The sequence below is a fragment of the Micromesistius poutassou genome (assembly GCF_964030765.1).
Source record: "Micromesistius poutassou genome assembly, chromosome: 10".
Lineage (NCBI taxonomy): Eukaryota > Metazoa > Chordata > Actinopteri > Gadiformes > Gadidae > Micromesistius > Micromesistius poutassou.
In genome coordinates this window covers 3940254-3955659 of record NC_140280.1, presented here as the reverse complement: position 1 = coordinate 3955659, position 15406 = coordinate 3940254, and the positions used below count along the sequence as shown (strand labels likewise).

At 49.3% G+C, this 15406-nt stretch overlaps 1 protein-coding gene across 1 annotated transcript; it reads right to left on the bottom strand.

The window, feature by feature from the left end:
• Positions 1-4311: 4311 nt before the first annotated feature.
• On the bottom strand, positions 4312-12170 carry nufip2 (nuclear FMR1 interacting protein 2). Its single transcript, XM_084474651.1, has 4 exons — positions 11840-12170; positions 8181-9731; positions 7318-7350; positions 4312-6241 (listed from the first exon to the last, which is right to left on the bottom strand). The coding sequence occupies exons 1-4, from the start codon at positions 11991-11993 to the stop codon at positions 6189-6191; spliced, it is 1791 nt and encodes a 596-aa protein (XP_084330777.1). The 5' UTR covers positions 11994-12170; the 3' UTR covers positions 4312-6188.
• Between the last annotated feature and the right edge of the window lie 3236 nt (positions 12171-15406).

Below are 15406 nucleotides of genomic sequence, written 5' to 3'. Positions count from 1 at the left end.
ATCGTCCTTGTTGGACCTTATGTAGACAATACTTGCTGTTGCGCAGTGTGTCCCCGTGAGAGAGTGGTAGAGTGGAGGTAGAGCGTCAGTCTTGAATTTCTGCGTGCGGTGTTGGTCTCCCAAGTGATGCGCATTTGTGTGAAGCTTGGCGCTCGGGTATTTTAATAATCCACTACGCCGCCGCTACCTCACAGCTGTCGAAAACATATGCAATAGGCATTTCTTACGAAGGGTGTATTTAAAGTGAATTCCCTAAATTATAGAACAAGGCAGGTTGGACGTTGCTCATGCATTTTGAAATCATCATCACTCTATTGGGATTAATGGCGAACAATTCATCATTTGGCATAGTTATTTTATAGACTATATGCAGAATCCTTTCACAATACGAATTTACACGATCGAATTGTCACTATTTTTTACCAGCACGCCTCCCTAGCCTATGTGCAATTGTGTTGCCCCTATAGCTGTTATCAGATTGAACTCCTCAGAAGTTAATTATGACAATCTGTTCCTCTTGAGTGAAATAGACTGCTCTTGCGCCATCGATTTTGTTAAGGTGAGTAAAATGACGCGATAAACACCCCTTTCACGTGAACGCGCGTTGAACCTAAAGCGGAAAACCTGGCTCGTAGTACCATTTAACTCTGATCGCGAGTTGCGTCTCTGTCGATCCAGGTTTTCCCAAGAAAGCCTGGGTATGTTCAGCGAGGTTCGTAGTATACCCCACAGGTATAAATAGGCCTACATTGGTACTTACCGATGCAATGCATAGGCCTTTGAAACTTGAGTTTGAAGACGAAAATATGCTGTGATTATTTAAATGAAAATCAATACACTTTTCTCAATTATCTAATCCTGACTCCTTGGACTTCAACTACTAAATGCTTGGCCTAACTAATGTGATTAAGTGGCTAAACTATAGTCATGATCTGCAGAGCAAACCAATACTAGCTGGTCATAGTTTAACGTATACATCGCATGGTGTATACGTTTGTTTCCGTTAGTTTGTAAAACAAACGGACGGTTTGATAATAAGTTAGTATTAGTTAGTGACGTAGCTATACACTACTACGGCCACAAGAGGGCAGCATTGCATATCCTTCAGCCGCTTTGAACGGTGAGCGCTGGCTCAGAGCCGACTCTGACCTTGGGTTAAAGTAGCCGGAAGGGCATATGTGGTTCATAAGGAAAAACATTAGTGAACAGCTCCTCTCATTAGACCTCGAGACACCGCAACAGAAACAGCAAAGAATAAAGTGCACACTCTCAGCAAAATCTTGATGAAAATTTGACATTTTAATGGAAACTAAAATTGTGAACAATTTAGTTGAATCTATTACATTGTCGGTAATCTGAGGGTTATCATGCTTAAAAAAAAAAGTGGAAAGGGGGACATTTGTAACGTGACATTTGTTAAATTAAAATAAAAATAAAAACCAGCACACTGGATGTTGTGAAAGTCCGCCGGTGGTGAGACATTTAGAGGAACCGTGCGTCGCCTCTCCTCTCCTGGGGGGGGACAGGGTGACGGAGCAGCCTCCAAGCACCCGCCTGCTCCGCCCTGGAGGGGGGGGGGGGGCACCACGACCCCTAGCCCCCCCTCCACAGGCTCTGTGATCTTACACCGTTTACCCTCTCATGCACCTCAGAACCACAACAGAGCCCACCTCTGACCCCCCCCCCCCACCCACCCACCCCCGGAGCCTGGGCTCCTCCAGGGAGGTGAGACAGGTCCGGGCTGAGGGGCGGGGTGGTATTTTACGGAGCGTTAAACACTAAAGGCCTGGCACCCCCCCCCCCCCCCCCCCCCCCCCCCCCCACAGACAGACGATTGATTAGTGGATGAAAAGAAAGCAGCACTTTAGGTATTGATTTCATCTGGATGCCCTCTCCCTCCCTCCCTCCCGCCCTCCCTCCCCCCTTCCCTCCCTCCCTTTCCTCCCTCTCCTTCCCCTCACTTGGTATCACGCCCATATAAGGAACCGTGGGCTGCTACAGGAAGTGATGTCACACAACAGGAAGTGACGTGGCCTGGATTGTCACGTGGACAGGTGTGTCAAGGTGTCTGTGGGACACAGACACTGAACAGATGAACGCTGTACCTTTGGCAAAAAGCAGAATCCGTTTCTGGGTTTCCACACATCCACCCCCCACCCCCCTCTCCACCACATCAGGATGCCCGTTTATTCTCTTCTTTTTCTTACATGTTAAAATTGTATTTCTGACGCAACATAATGCAATTCGATGCTCTCTGGCACCCTCTAGTGTCGAGACGCGCGTCGACTCACACAACACAGCGCCTAACCCTAACCACAGGGGAACAAGTCTTCGAAAATCTAACTCTAAAAACCAAAATCATTAACCAATTTGTGTCTCACTATATTTCTCGTGTAAGCCTTTTAAATTCTATTTTTCTCACCTATTAGATAACAATTTATTTCTGTTAAAACAATGTTAGAATATTAATTTGTTAAATTAGGTCAACAAAAGAAAAAAAAAAAAAACCTGCTACCTCAAAGCATAATTTAAAACGTGTGCACGCGACCGCTACCAGCTGTCAATATACAGAATCTATACAGGATCAATACACGATCAATTCAGACTCAGGATCCATCTAAACCCCCGTTCTAGACCCTCAGGTCACGTGACCCTCAAGTCATTCAACATCTTTTAGAAAACGCTTCTGTGTGAAAAGAGGAAAAAAAAGCAAAAACATCTCTAAAACAAAAGCAGAGAAAAGTGTTGAGCACAAGGAGAATGACAGAGCAGAGCGGACGGCTCAGACTGGAAGCAGACCATAATCAGAACACCACCGCCGTCACCATGACAACCAGACGGAGAGCAGGGAGGGGCGGGGGCTTGCATATAATAGTTAAGAACTCTCTCTACACACACACACACACACACACACACACACACACACACACAGACACAGACACGTGCAGACACGCACACACCGCAAAGGCCATCCTGCTCCGGCTCTTCCACAGAAGGTGAGCCGGCACATGCACGCTGGACGTGCACGCTGGTCCTGGGAGGGTGGCGGGCTGTACAGATCCGACACAGAGACGCCCCCCCCCCCTCCTCCTCCTCACAGTGAGTGGACGCCACTCCTCAACAGGAAGCAGCTTTTGGTTGGCTGTCTATGCTGGGCGACGGCGCTGTTTGGATGCATGTCGTGGACGCTGCCGGCTGCAGTAAGTGCTCGTTGGGGAGGGGGGGGGGATCGCGTCGATCCTCTCTCAGAGCACAAGAACAAGAAGAAGGGGGTACTTCGCCGTGGGACACAAATACAAAAAGGTAAAGATGAGGAGGAGTGGTCCACTTTACCGTGGACCACAAAACACGCTCTTTAAACGTCGACCTGGCGCGGCCCTTCTGCTCAGAAGCTTAGGAAGCATCAGCTCAGGTTGTCCACGGACCAGGAGGAGGACAATGAAAGGAAAAGGAACAGGGGAACCAGTAGGGGCGATCCATCCCCACACTGACACACACACACACACACACACACACACACACTGATGTCCCCACACTGAGGACCTGCGCTTTCCCCCCTCCTAGAGAAGACTTCCAGCGCTGCTCCGAAGCGTCTCAATAAGCCGTGGAGGCACCCCCCCCCCCCTCCCAGGGCTAGCAGGTTACCAGATAAAGGCAGAACGTGATGGCAACCATCACTCCAGCTCCTGTCTGTCTGTCTGTCTGCCTGCCTGCCTGTCTGCCTGCTTGTCGCCCAGGTACAGGCTACCACTCTGGCCCCCTCAGTAAGGACTCCTAGTGAACATGTAGCATGCGTCTCGTTAAACTAAAGGAGAGACTTCACTACGCGTTTAAAGACGAATCACAGAATACGAAATTGACGAAAATGGGGGGGGGGGGGGGGGGGGGGCTGTGCTTCTACGTTTAAAGGGGCGGTGAGGAGGAGATTGTGTGCGTACATCAACACCACCTTGCACACTCGGAAGACAAATCACATCGTTCCTCGCCACCACAGCCTCCGCTATAACTCCAACCAAGCGTTTTGTTTGAGCGAGGACACGAGCGTCTGGTAGATCAAATACTAGATAATAATAATAATAATCCTCATGGCTTCATTAACACTACCTGAGTTACGTTTGAGGACTCTGGATCCGTCACCTTGCTCTGCTCCCTCGCTCCCCTCAGTACATTTATAGAACTCTAGTAATTAATAGACAAAAGCAATTAGTTGTACATAAAGTGCTAGTCTTACACACACACAAAGCGGGCTGCGCCGTCTGCCGGGTCGGGCTTCTGACCGGACGACTAGGAGGTGAGGGGGGGGGGGGGGTCTCCTCGTCACGGGGGGGGGGGGGGGGGGACCTCCAGTAGGATCACTTTCATTCTGGTTTAGAGTTTGCTAAGAGTTTTTGTAGTTACGTTAAAACCCATGTGAAGACGTTTTGGACACAGAAATAAGTTACTAAAGTACTACAGTACGAGTACTACAGACTCCTGGGCCTCGGGACCGGGGGTAGAGTACTACAGAGCCCGGGTCTCTGGACCAGACCAGAGGGTAGAGTACTACAGACTCCTGGGTCTCTGGGCTGGACCAGGGGGTAGAGTACTAGACTCCTGGGTCTCTGGACCAAACCAGAGGGTAGAGTACTAGACTCCGGGGCCTCTGGACCAGACCGGGGGGTAGAGTACTAAACTCCTGGGTTCCTGGATCGGGCGGTAGGGTACTAGACCACTGTACCCCTGTGCCCCATGCCGGGAATACAGGCCCCATGGTCTCTGGACCGGGTGGTAGGGGTACTACAGACCCCTGGACCTGGTGGTACATGGCCCTTATTGCACACTAGTTTGCACACTTTTTTTTAGTTTTTTTTAGTTTATCCACAGTAAAACGTAGCTGTCTTTCTTCACATTAAAGACAGAAAAACCAGGGGGCCGATAGCCTGTCCTCCCCCACCCCCCCAATCAGTCACCTCCACTAGGTCACATGCAAAAAGAAACACACACACGCACGCACACACACACACACACACACAGACACACAATGCCATGGCCAAGCATAAACCTGAAAACTACAAGCAGAGCAAGCAAAAGAAAATCATCTAAACTGTGATGAAAAAGAAATAACAATCAGCGAACCGAAAAAAATATATTTCTCCAGAAAAACAGAAAATGGAGGGGGGGGGCAAAAAACAGATTGAAACATCTTGAGTCTTTCAGCATAACAGATCGCCGCAGAACAGAAAACCCCCCTAGTATCTCTCTCCCTCAACCTTTCACCTCAGTCTCCTCCCCTTCTCAACGTCACACCACTGAGAAGGCGACAGGACAGACACACATAGACAGACAGAGACAGACACACACACACATCCCTCTGAACCAAACACATGAAATGTGCAAAGATTAAAACGTTTTCAAATCGGACACAGACAAAGACCCTACCACGGAAAAAAAATAACCCGGCAACTCGGCCGTGGATAAAGTTAGGATCTCATAGAGAAGCGTTGTTTCATCGCTGGATAGACGCGTGTCCGAGCTCCGGCTTCAGCTAACACTGAATCATGGTTTCAACAACATGGCCGTCAAAAAATAAAATATCCATGGGTTCTCACGTCCTGTATTTAAGACAAGTTTTCCCTCGTCACTTCGGGGGCGTGTCTAAGCGCGTGCGAAGACCAAGCGGCCAATCAAGGCGCTCGGCTCTTCCTCACGGTTTTTTGTGGGTTTTTTTCGTTTTTTTTTTTTTTTTTAAGTGTTCCACCGTCACCTCTCCCTCTCTCCACTCTCAATGCACAAAGAATTCCCCCACACAGCGACCACGGACCGTCCCAGAGCAAGACTGGCGGTCGCCACAGTTCATTGGCCGACGGGATAAGGGGGGGGGGGGGGGGGAATAGATGGGTGTGGCCTCGCTACACTGGCCCCTCCCCTCGACGGGAGTCCGAGGAAGCCGTGAGATGGACGTCCGGCGAAGCGTCGCTCCCCTCCCAGGGTTCATGCCCGGGGACGCCCCCAAAGTCGTTGGTTTCTAAATGTTACGGGCCCCTCCGCCCCACGCCCCGAGCACTGCAGTGGAGTCCCACCATCACCCCTCGCTCTCGCTCTCACAACCGGTGTTGTTGTCGTCCCACAGGAGTCCGGACGTCAGGACGTTGGAGGCCGCAGCTCCAGGTGAGGCCGTCCCCAGGTGAGGCTGGCCCAGAGTAGACGGCTCACTGGTGGGCTCCGTCATGGCTCTCCTTGTACACCACCACCCTTTTTGGATCTGGACCGGGAGGAAGAGGAGACAACGTTCAACCCTAGCCTGGAAATCCAGACTGCTGTAGGGTCTGGCAACGAGTAATGAAAATGGCCCGACTCGCATGCATATAAAAATATCACTGCACGCAATTGGATAACACTACGACCAATCAGAAGAATACAAGGGGTGACGTATCCAGACCAGCGGAGCTAACCAATAGATAAGACTTGCCGTATCCGATCTGTAAAACAGCAACGCTTTTGGCCCGCCTAGATCAGATACACCGATGTGATTGGTTAATGTGCTGGGTGCGGGGCATCGGGGAGGGATTATATTGCTCGTTCCCAGAGTGATTTTCTGAGCAAATTCAAATTGTGCTCTTGCGAGAACTCTGGATTTCCAGGATTTTACATTTAGGGCAGTTTAGCAGACGCTTTCATCCAAAGCGACTTAGAATAAGTACATTTGTCAGAAGAAAGAGAAACAATATATATCGCTGTCGGTACAGTAAGGATGTTCATAGAACCAAGTGCCAAGCTCTAACAATCACTAGGTTAACCCATTCCACGTACACAACACAGATAGCTAGGATAAGATGTTACACAACGCTAAGTAATATTTTTAAGTGTAGCGACGTACAACATACAATAAGTGTGTAAGAGGGGGGGGGGGGGGGCTATGCAGTCTAGGTGAACTCTGAACTAGTCTTTTGCAACATTAACAGTTTATAAACAGACTTAAATAGGAATTATTAATGACGACATGTTTGTACAGATGGCTATGAACACACACACGATTGATACGTTTACAGACACTGTCCTGCAAGATGTGAACAGAGACAGAAATAGCCCAACGTATACATTACACAACCACTGGGGTTAATAAGTGGATATTAGATGACATGGTTGGCTCAATGGAGGACAGGCTAATCCAATCCAAACATCTTGCTGTCCTCAAAACACAACAGCAGCGTGTTGTTAGAGTTTGGGCTTGCTAGTTCTTCATATCGTGTTTCAAAAGTTCATGTTTTAGAGTGGACCGCAGATTTAGATGATTTTAAAGGATTCACAAAAAAAACCGAAAATAACAAGTTGCCTTACCTTGTTTTTGCAGATTGAAAATGTATTCGATTTCTGTTGAAGAGAACAAACAGTGTGAACAACAACATTGCACCAACAACAGAAATGTTCCCAGATAGTGAATCATGACGGTGCTATTGGACGTTATTAGCAGAAGTGATGTTGAACGCTGCCGTACTGGAGGTAACTAAACAGTAGCTATGTAGAACATTATGTACTGGTCATCAATAAACACACTGTTGAACACTACACTATTGATCATTACGTTTAGTAGCGTTTAACAACGCTACACTATTGGTCAGTATTAACAGTAGTGAAAACACTACAGTATATGTCACTATTAACAATAGTGATGTTAAATGCTACACTATTGGTCAGTGTAAACGGTAGTGATGATAAAAGCGACAGTACTGGTCAGTATTAACAGTAGTGATGTTAAAGGCTTCACTATTGGTCAGTATAGTGATGTTAAAGGCTTCACTATTGGTCAGTATTAACAGTAGTGATGTTAAAGGCTTCACTATTGGTCAGTATTAACAGTAGTGATGTTAAACGCTTCACTATTGGTCAGTATTAACAGTAGTGATGTTAATCGCTTCACTATTGGTCAGTATTAACAGTAGTGATGTTAATCGCTTCACTATTGGTCAGTATTATACTATTAACAGTAGTGAGGCTAAACTCTAGTCTTGGTCAGAATTAACCGTAGTGAGGCTAAAAGCTAAAATAACAGTAGTGATGTTAAACGCTGCACAATTGGTCAGTATTAACAGTAGTGATGTTAAAGGCCAAGATAACAGTAGTGATGTTGTACGCTACACTATTGGTCCCTATGAACAGTAGTGACACTCCAGTATTGACAGTTAACAACCAGTCTAACGTACCTTTAGTGTGATAGGTGACAGCAGCTCTGACGTCGAACGCCCCCCAGCTGGCCCTGCGGTCCAGACCCCCAGGGGGGCTGCGGTCCTTGGACGACCCGAATGTCAGCGTCGGCAGGGAGGAAGGGCCAGTCTTAGCCCCGCCCTCTCTGGCCTGCACCGCCCCGCCGCCACCAGTCGGGCCCCTGGGCTCCAGGCGAGTCTTATCGGGGCCCCTCACCCCGGGCTTGTCCTCGTCCTCCCTCTCGGGGGAGAGGGGCCCGAAGGTGGCCGAGCGGCCGTGGGGGACACAAGTCCTTCTAGAGTCTGGGGCGAACGTGACGGGCTCCGGGGCCGGGGGGCCCGCCACCACCTTGTCCCCGCTCTCGGCCCCAAGGCCAGGCTCGTTGATGAAGGACAGCCCCCACTGGTTCTGGAAGATCTCCCCCAAGGCCTTCTGATTGGTCTGCGCGGCCTGCGGGTCGTGGGGACGCGCGCTGGGCAGCACAGGTTGCATATTTAAAGGGTAGATCAGCAGGGCGCACTTCTTCAGTTCGAAGGCGTCCCCCTCGCCGCCAGGGCCTGCCGGTGCTACAGCCTCCCCGGTGGGGAGGCACGAGGCCTGGGCCGCGCCCGGGGCGAAGTACGTCCCCCCAAGAGGGGGTCCGTTCCCCGGGAGGGGCCCGTTGGTAAAGCTAACGGAGGAGATGGTCTTCATGGCGGACATGGGCACCTGGGACAGTCTGACGGGGGCGGGGGGCGGGGCCACCGCCGCCGCCGCCGCCGCCTCCTTGTTGAGGTTCTCCTTGACCTTACTTGCATAACTGATCTTGGGGACGATCTTGGCACTGCTGTTGTCCACGGGGAACACGGGCGGGGGCTTGAATAGCGTCCACGAGTCCTCCTTGGAGGGGGACGACGAGTGCTTGCCACCGCCGCCTTTGTGCTTCTCCTCGGGTTTCTTCCCGAACACCGCCACGGTCTTCCCCTCGCCGTTCTTCCTCTGGGGGTCGACCGCCGCGGCGCCGGGGCCCTCGCCTCGGGGGACCACACGGGGCCCCTCCAGCCGGGAGGACAGGCCCTTGTCGAGGGCGTCGGGGCTGGGGGGGCCCCGCGGGTCCCTCTCCGCCTCCCGGATCACGTGCTCCGCGTTGCGAACCATGGCGCCGCGGGCCCTCAGCTTCTTCTGGCTGATGTACCCGCCCTCGCCCGGCCCGTCTGCGGCCGGCTTGCTGCTGGAGTATCCGTTGGTGAGCGGGCCACAGGTCAGCCCGTTGGGGACCGGCGCCGCCCCGTGCTTGGCCTCGCCCTGACCCGCCTCCTTGTCCTTCCCGGGCCTCAGCTGGTCGGAGCTCTGCTGCCTCCGGAGCTCTGCGGCGGCGTTCCGGCCGGCAGCCTTCGGGGGCACGGCGGCGGAGGTGAGCGTCGAGGAGGTGGAGCCGGGGTGGGCTTGCTTCAGGGTGGAGTTGATCACGTGTCGGTTGCCATGGCTACCGTGGGGATGGGACATGCCCGCCGGGCAGGCTGAGGTCTTCTCCGCGTCCTGCTCCAATCCACTGTTCAACCTTCTGCTTCCTAAGGAGGAGAACAGTGTTTACATTCACTTCCACCACACACTGGCAGAACCAAAGACCTCCAAGGTTTCTACAGCCACGGCCAGTCACGCTTATAAAGAGGGCATCCATTCATAAATGTCACCTAGTCTGACGTAACCAGATCTTATCGAATTAGTTACGAACAATAGTTAGTTGTTGACTAACAGTTATAGTTAGTTGACTTTGATTACATTGTAATGAAGTGGCGTTTAAAACAACATCCTGCTGATCACCAGCGATGTGCAGGACGATCGGACCGGCCGGGTGAATATTGATAGAATCTGACATGTTGCATTATAACATGGCTCCTCTAGACATGAGTCAACACAAACCCCTTTAACTGTAATACTAATTATTGAATTAAAATCATGATACTTTCCCATTCTATCAGGTATTTTGTGTATTTTTCTTTTATATAGCACTGCCTCAAATGAGACTTCATTCAACAGTCAAAAATATATAGACTATGGATATTTTGGTCTATGCATTATGATCTTGTCTAGATATTCCTCTTACTGGTTATATTTCAAACCCATCAAGCTATTCATTGAGTCAACAACATAATGCAGATGAGCGGGCATTATACACATGTACTAAACAAACGCTGGCGTTTATTCTCCTCACAAACTGCACAGTCATTATCAACTTCACCAACACCCGCTGTCCTGCAACTGCCTGCACATCAACAGCATTTCAAACACTTTCTCCCACCGGGCAGACCATGCATGACAGACCGACACATGCATGACAGACTGACACATGCATGTTCCCATTCTGAAGCAGATCAAGCTACTCTGAGCCCAAAACATCCAGACCTCGTCCACATGTAGTGTACAGAAACATGGAACCACCGTTTGTATGGCCGATATATCAGACATATCAGCTGTGACAGTCATGGTTGTGCATGACTAGGGCTAGTGGCACTGGCTTGACTAGTGGGACTAGGGGCCAGGCAGGCCTGCTGGGGGGTGTCCGAGGCGGTGGCCAAAGCGTGAGGGTGGGGGGGTGGGGGGGGCAGCTGTCTGCGTTGCTGCCCGCTGTGTGGACAACATGCAACAGGGCCCTGCAACAGGGCTAGCCCCGATGCTAACACTAATGACCACTCAGTCAGCCACTTACAAGTTTCACAAACAACATGCTTCATGACACACGACGGCCGTCCCTCATGGCGAGGGGCGCAGTCCGTACGAACCGGTGAACGGCGCAAACATCGACAATCGGCGGGTTCGTTACCAAAGCTGAGGTGCACCACCCACTGAGCGAGGCAACTTCTTTAGCATTAGCATTAGCAACGGGAACATGGCCGACCGGAAACGGCAGCCGCGAACATTCCATCGGAACCGGCTCGCGTTCCCGAACTGGACACACACGGTGTGGACGCGAACCCGATCCACCCCGGGCTCTATTTTTAATATAGACGCTATTTCAGCAGGGCACCGGTCGACTGTGACCCCGGTGTCCCGCCCGGAGAAGGTGCCGCTGAAGGCGAGGGGGTTGTGTGACTACTACCCGGCGGACCGGGAGTGGGAGTCTGGGTGAAGGTCAATCCCCGATCTGTCAAAGAACCACGACCAACTGTCACCCTGACCAGCATCCACACCGCTCCCCGCTGCCGCTGGTCCGGGTTGAGTTTACCCGACTGGTCTGGGGGGGGGGGCTTTGTACCAGTTTAAACAAGTTAACTGCGCTGGTTTGATACGGGGGACGAATTGTTAGTCGCTTGCAACTTGTAGCTCGCGGAACACTCCCGATCCCCCGAACCACGCCGGAGCTAATGCTACCAGCTAGCTAGAACTAGCACGATAGCTGCTAGCTAAATGAGGCTAGTCGGCTACATAAACTAGTTACCTAGTTATCTGCTATAGCTAGTGGTCTCGTTGACATCGGGTGATAATCAGCCTCGTTTATATAAGCTAGTCAGCGTGCCAAATCTAGCCGGCGGGCGGACCTTAACTAGTTAGCGGCGGTCAGTCGACTAGTTGACATTCGCCTGCTCGCTAAAGCTAGCGGCTAGCTGTCGTTCAGCCCGTTAGCCGTTAGCCGCGCTAACTCACGCGCTAGCTAACTTTTCTGGATGTTTTCTCCGACCTGTTTTCTTCGCCTGCGTTTCCTGGTGCTGGATGTGGATCTGCTCATGTTTCACCCCATTCAGGTCCGCCGCTGAGGGTCTGTCTTCGGCGTGGGGGTGCTGGTGGCGGGGGTAGTGTCTCTCTGGCGGCCGGTCTCTGGGCTGTTCCTCCATCGGAGAGCAGAGTACCGGGGGTTGAGCCAGCAGTCAGCCCCGATCTGCCCGACCACCGCCGGGGGGAATCGGAAGCTATTTGCAGCCCAGTGTAAACGTCAGCAGTAAAGTCCAAAAGGCAGACTATTCTGGGGTCGTCCACCGCCCTCCCTGCAAACTAACCACACTGAACCCGTGCGAATCAATAAAGTACAGCGGGTTTTAAAAAAATGAAAGTCGTCGGACGTGGAGGTTGTGTCACACACTGGGTAAAGTGGCTGGTTTTAGAGGAAGTCCTGCTACTGCCGAGGCGGGGAGGGGTTCGAGCCCGGGCTGTGATCATATGACCAGGGCCGCTGCCACGTCTCCATGCCGGGGACATGGGAATCCAACGTGCGGGGCATCTTTGGTGGTTGTGGTTTAATTTGTTAAATGGAAATAACTGAAACACAGAGGGATCTTCATGTGGTTAATGAAACTCTAGAACACGAGTAGTGATCGTGGGTGGTGGTCGGGTGTGTTTAGGAAAATACCTAGGACAGTGAGTTAAGGATATGCTATTAAAGTAAGATAAGTAGTGGTTTGTATAACGTTTTATGTTTACTTTTCTTGTTGACGAGAAATGAAGGATTGTGTGGGTGTGGGTGACTTATTTCCACTATTTCTTACGTTATTAGGCCAATGATAAATTGAGTCTAGTAAAAATTATATTTATTAAATAAAAAATACATTTTGTATGTGACTATTTTACATAGGCCACAACAGGCCTATTATTATTATTATTATTATTATAACAGGCCTATTATTAATCATAATGATTAGTTACCATTGATATAAGGAGAGGGTAAACCCTAAACTCTCCCTTGCTCTAATTTATGAGTACAACTGCTCGCTGGCATCAAGTCGCTGTCTTTGTGGAATGTGAACTTCTGCAGCGGTGACGTCTCTTCACTGCACGGACACGAGCAGCTGGGCTTCACTGCCTTTTTACCATTTAGCATTTCATCTTCCTAATCTGAACCTTACATGTCAATTGCACACAGCCTACAGGCTAAAATAATATTGATCTATGGCTCACAACAAGTCGCATCATGTTGAGCATGGTTTAACCAAACCTTTCACTGAACGCATCTTTGCAGAAAAAAACACATGGAAACACTGAGTGATACGGAGAAGTGTGTGTGGTTGTGACCACAATACACATCAACACAACCCTTACAGTAGGCTACATTTCCATGTACACATCCTCTTTCGACTGGAGCTTACAGTTATAACATAATGAATGATATAGTCCCTAAATAATACAAATACATCATTATCTAGGCCAGGGTACAACCTATTAGTGCACTGTGTATGTTTGTACGGCCATCTGTACAAACATACTATTTATACAATACCAAGAATTTGCAATCGAGGAAATGAATGAAACAATACCTGAATTGACCACCAGATGCCAGTAATATCAATTTAAACAGTTGAAGTCGGAGAAAGCGAGAAAGCCCTTGTGGCTGTGCACCTGAACTAGCCTGGCTCCGCCCGCCTCCGTACTTCCGCTCAATTTTCATTTTCCTTCAGTACTACGTCTGGGTTTGCGGTATTTTCGAGAAGCTAACGGCTGCGGCCTGCGGGAAGGCGTGGCTGAACGACCAGTATGAAGGTATTGTAGCAAAACTCTTGGGCATGCATACACTAAAGTCACAAATGTGTAACAGTAAAGTTGAAGTCGTAAATATTTATGTTGCATGTGTACACTAAAGTCACAAATGTGTAACAGTAAAGTTGAAGTCGTAAATATTTATGTTGCATGTGTACACTAAAGTCACAAATGTGTAACAGTGAATTTGAAGTCGTAAATATTTTTTCTACCTTTGTAAACACAAAATAGGGGCTACGAGTTCACAAGTCCTTTGTTACAGGTGCACAAATCATATCCTGTGCATCACAACTTCAAATAGTCATGCACTTGACACTTTTGCTACAATCATTGCAGCGCAGTTGGTGCAAAACACATTCGCACACCCGTGTTTCATAATCTGAGAACGTGCACAACATTTGTGCATTCGTAACCCAAATGTGGGCGGGGGGGGAGGGGCAACTTCACACAGGCGGCGCAGTATCCGAGTCATTTCTGAACTTATATATTATACATATTATATATTATGGCGACCATCAAAATACATTGAATGACACTTGCGGCATGTTGATGCAATAATTTGTGGGGAATTCAGTTTAACTAAGTAATTTCATTTGAAATAATGTAAGATACCCACCTCCGTCGTGTAGGATGCCCTCTTCTCTTCTTTCAAGACTCCAGAAAGTAAGAGTTTGCTTGGATAGGTCCCAGTGTTGTTTGAAAGTGCACCCCCTGCCAGCAACTTTCATTGGTTTATGCTGCAGTTTTGTCCCGCCCACGGATACAAATCACTTTTGCTACACATGTACCACCTAGACGTGTTGCAAAAGTACCCGCAGGAAAAACAACAGCTGATACTCGTAGCAGCAGATTCGAGCAGTTGTATCGATGGACTTGTGCTCACTCGTTAAAATGCTCAATGAACATAGCGATCTATATAATTTTATTTGCGAGGAAATATTTCACAGATGTCCAACTTCTGATGCATAAGTTCACATTTGGGTTACGAATGCACAAATGTTGTGCATGTTCTCAGATTATGAAACACAGGTGTGCAAATGTGTTTTGCACCAACCGCGCTGCAATGATTGTAGCAAAAGTGTCAAGTGCATGACTATTTGAAGTTGTAATGCACAGGATATGATTTGTGCACCTGTAACAAAGGACTTGTGAACTCGTAGCCCCTATTTTGTGTTTACAATGGTAGAAAAAATATTTACGACTTCAAATTTACTGTTACACATTTGTGACTTTAGTGTACACATGCAACATAAATATTTACGACTTCAACTTTACTGTTACACATTTGTGACTTTAGTGTACGCATGCTCAAGACTTTTGCTACAATAATACATTCATAGTGGTTGGACGTCCAACTCCGCCTTCCCGCAGGCCGCAGCCGTTAGTACTTGGTATTTTCGCAGGTTTTCTGTAGCCAATTTTTTGGCCGTCCAATCAGCAAACAGGGAATGGCTGAGAACATTGACGTTGAGGTCGTGCGCTAGTTTGAGTTGTAATCAAACGTCAGCGATTGGTTATTGCAGATCCAGAGTGGCACTGGGCAGATCTAATAGTTTCAAACTCCAACAGACACCCGCCTTCAAGTGAGTTAACGTTTGTCAATGGAGAAAGGCCAGACTCTCTGTGCAAATGAAATGAAGTACGAGATTCTGGTAGGACCAGGCTACACCTGAACGGTGAGCAGCATCACAACATCCTCTGGCCAGCAAGCGGCGCAGAGGCAGTCAGAGCGCATCAGACGCAGGTGTGAGGACTGGAAGGCGCAGATACTGAAAAAACG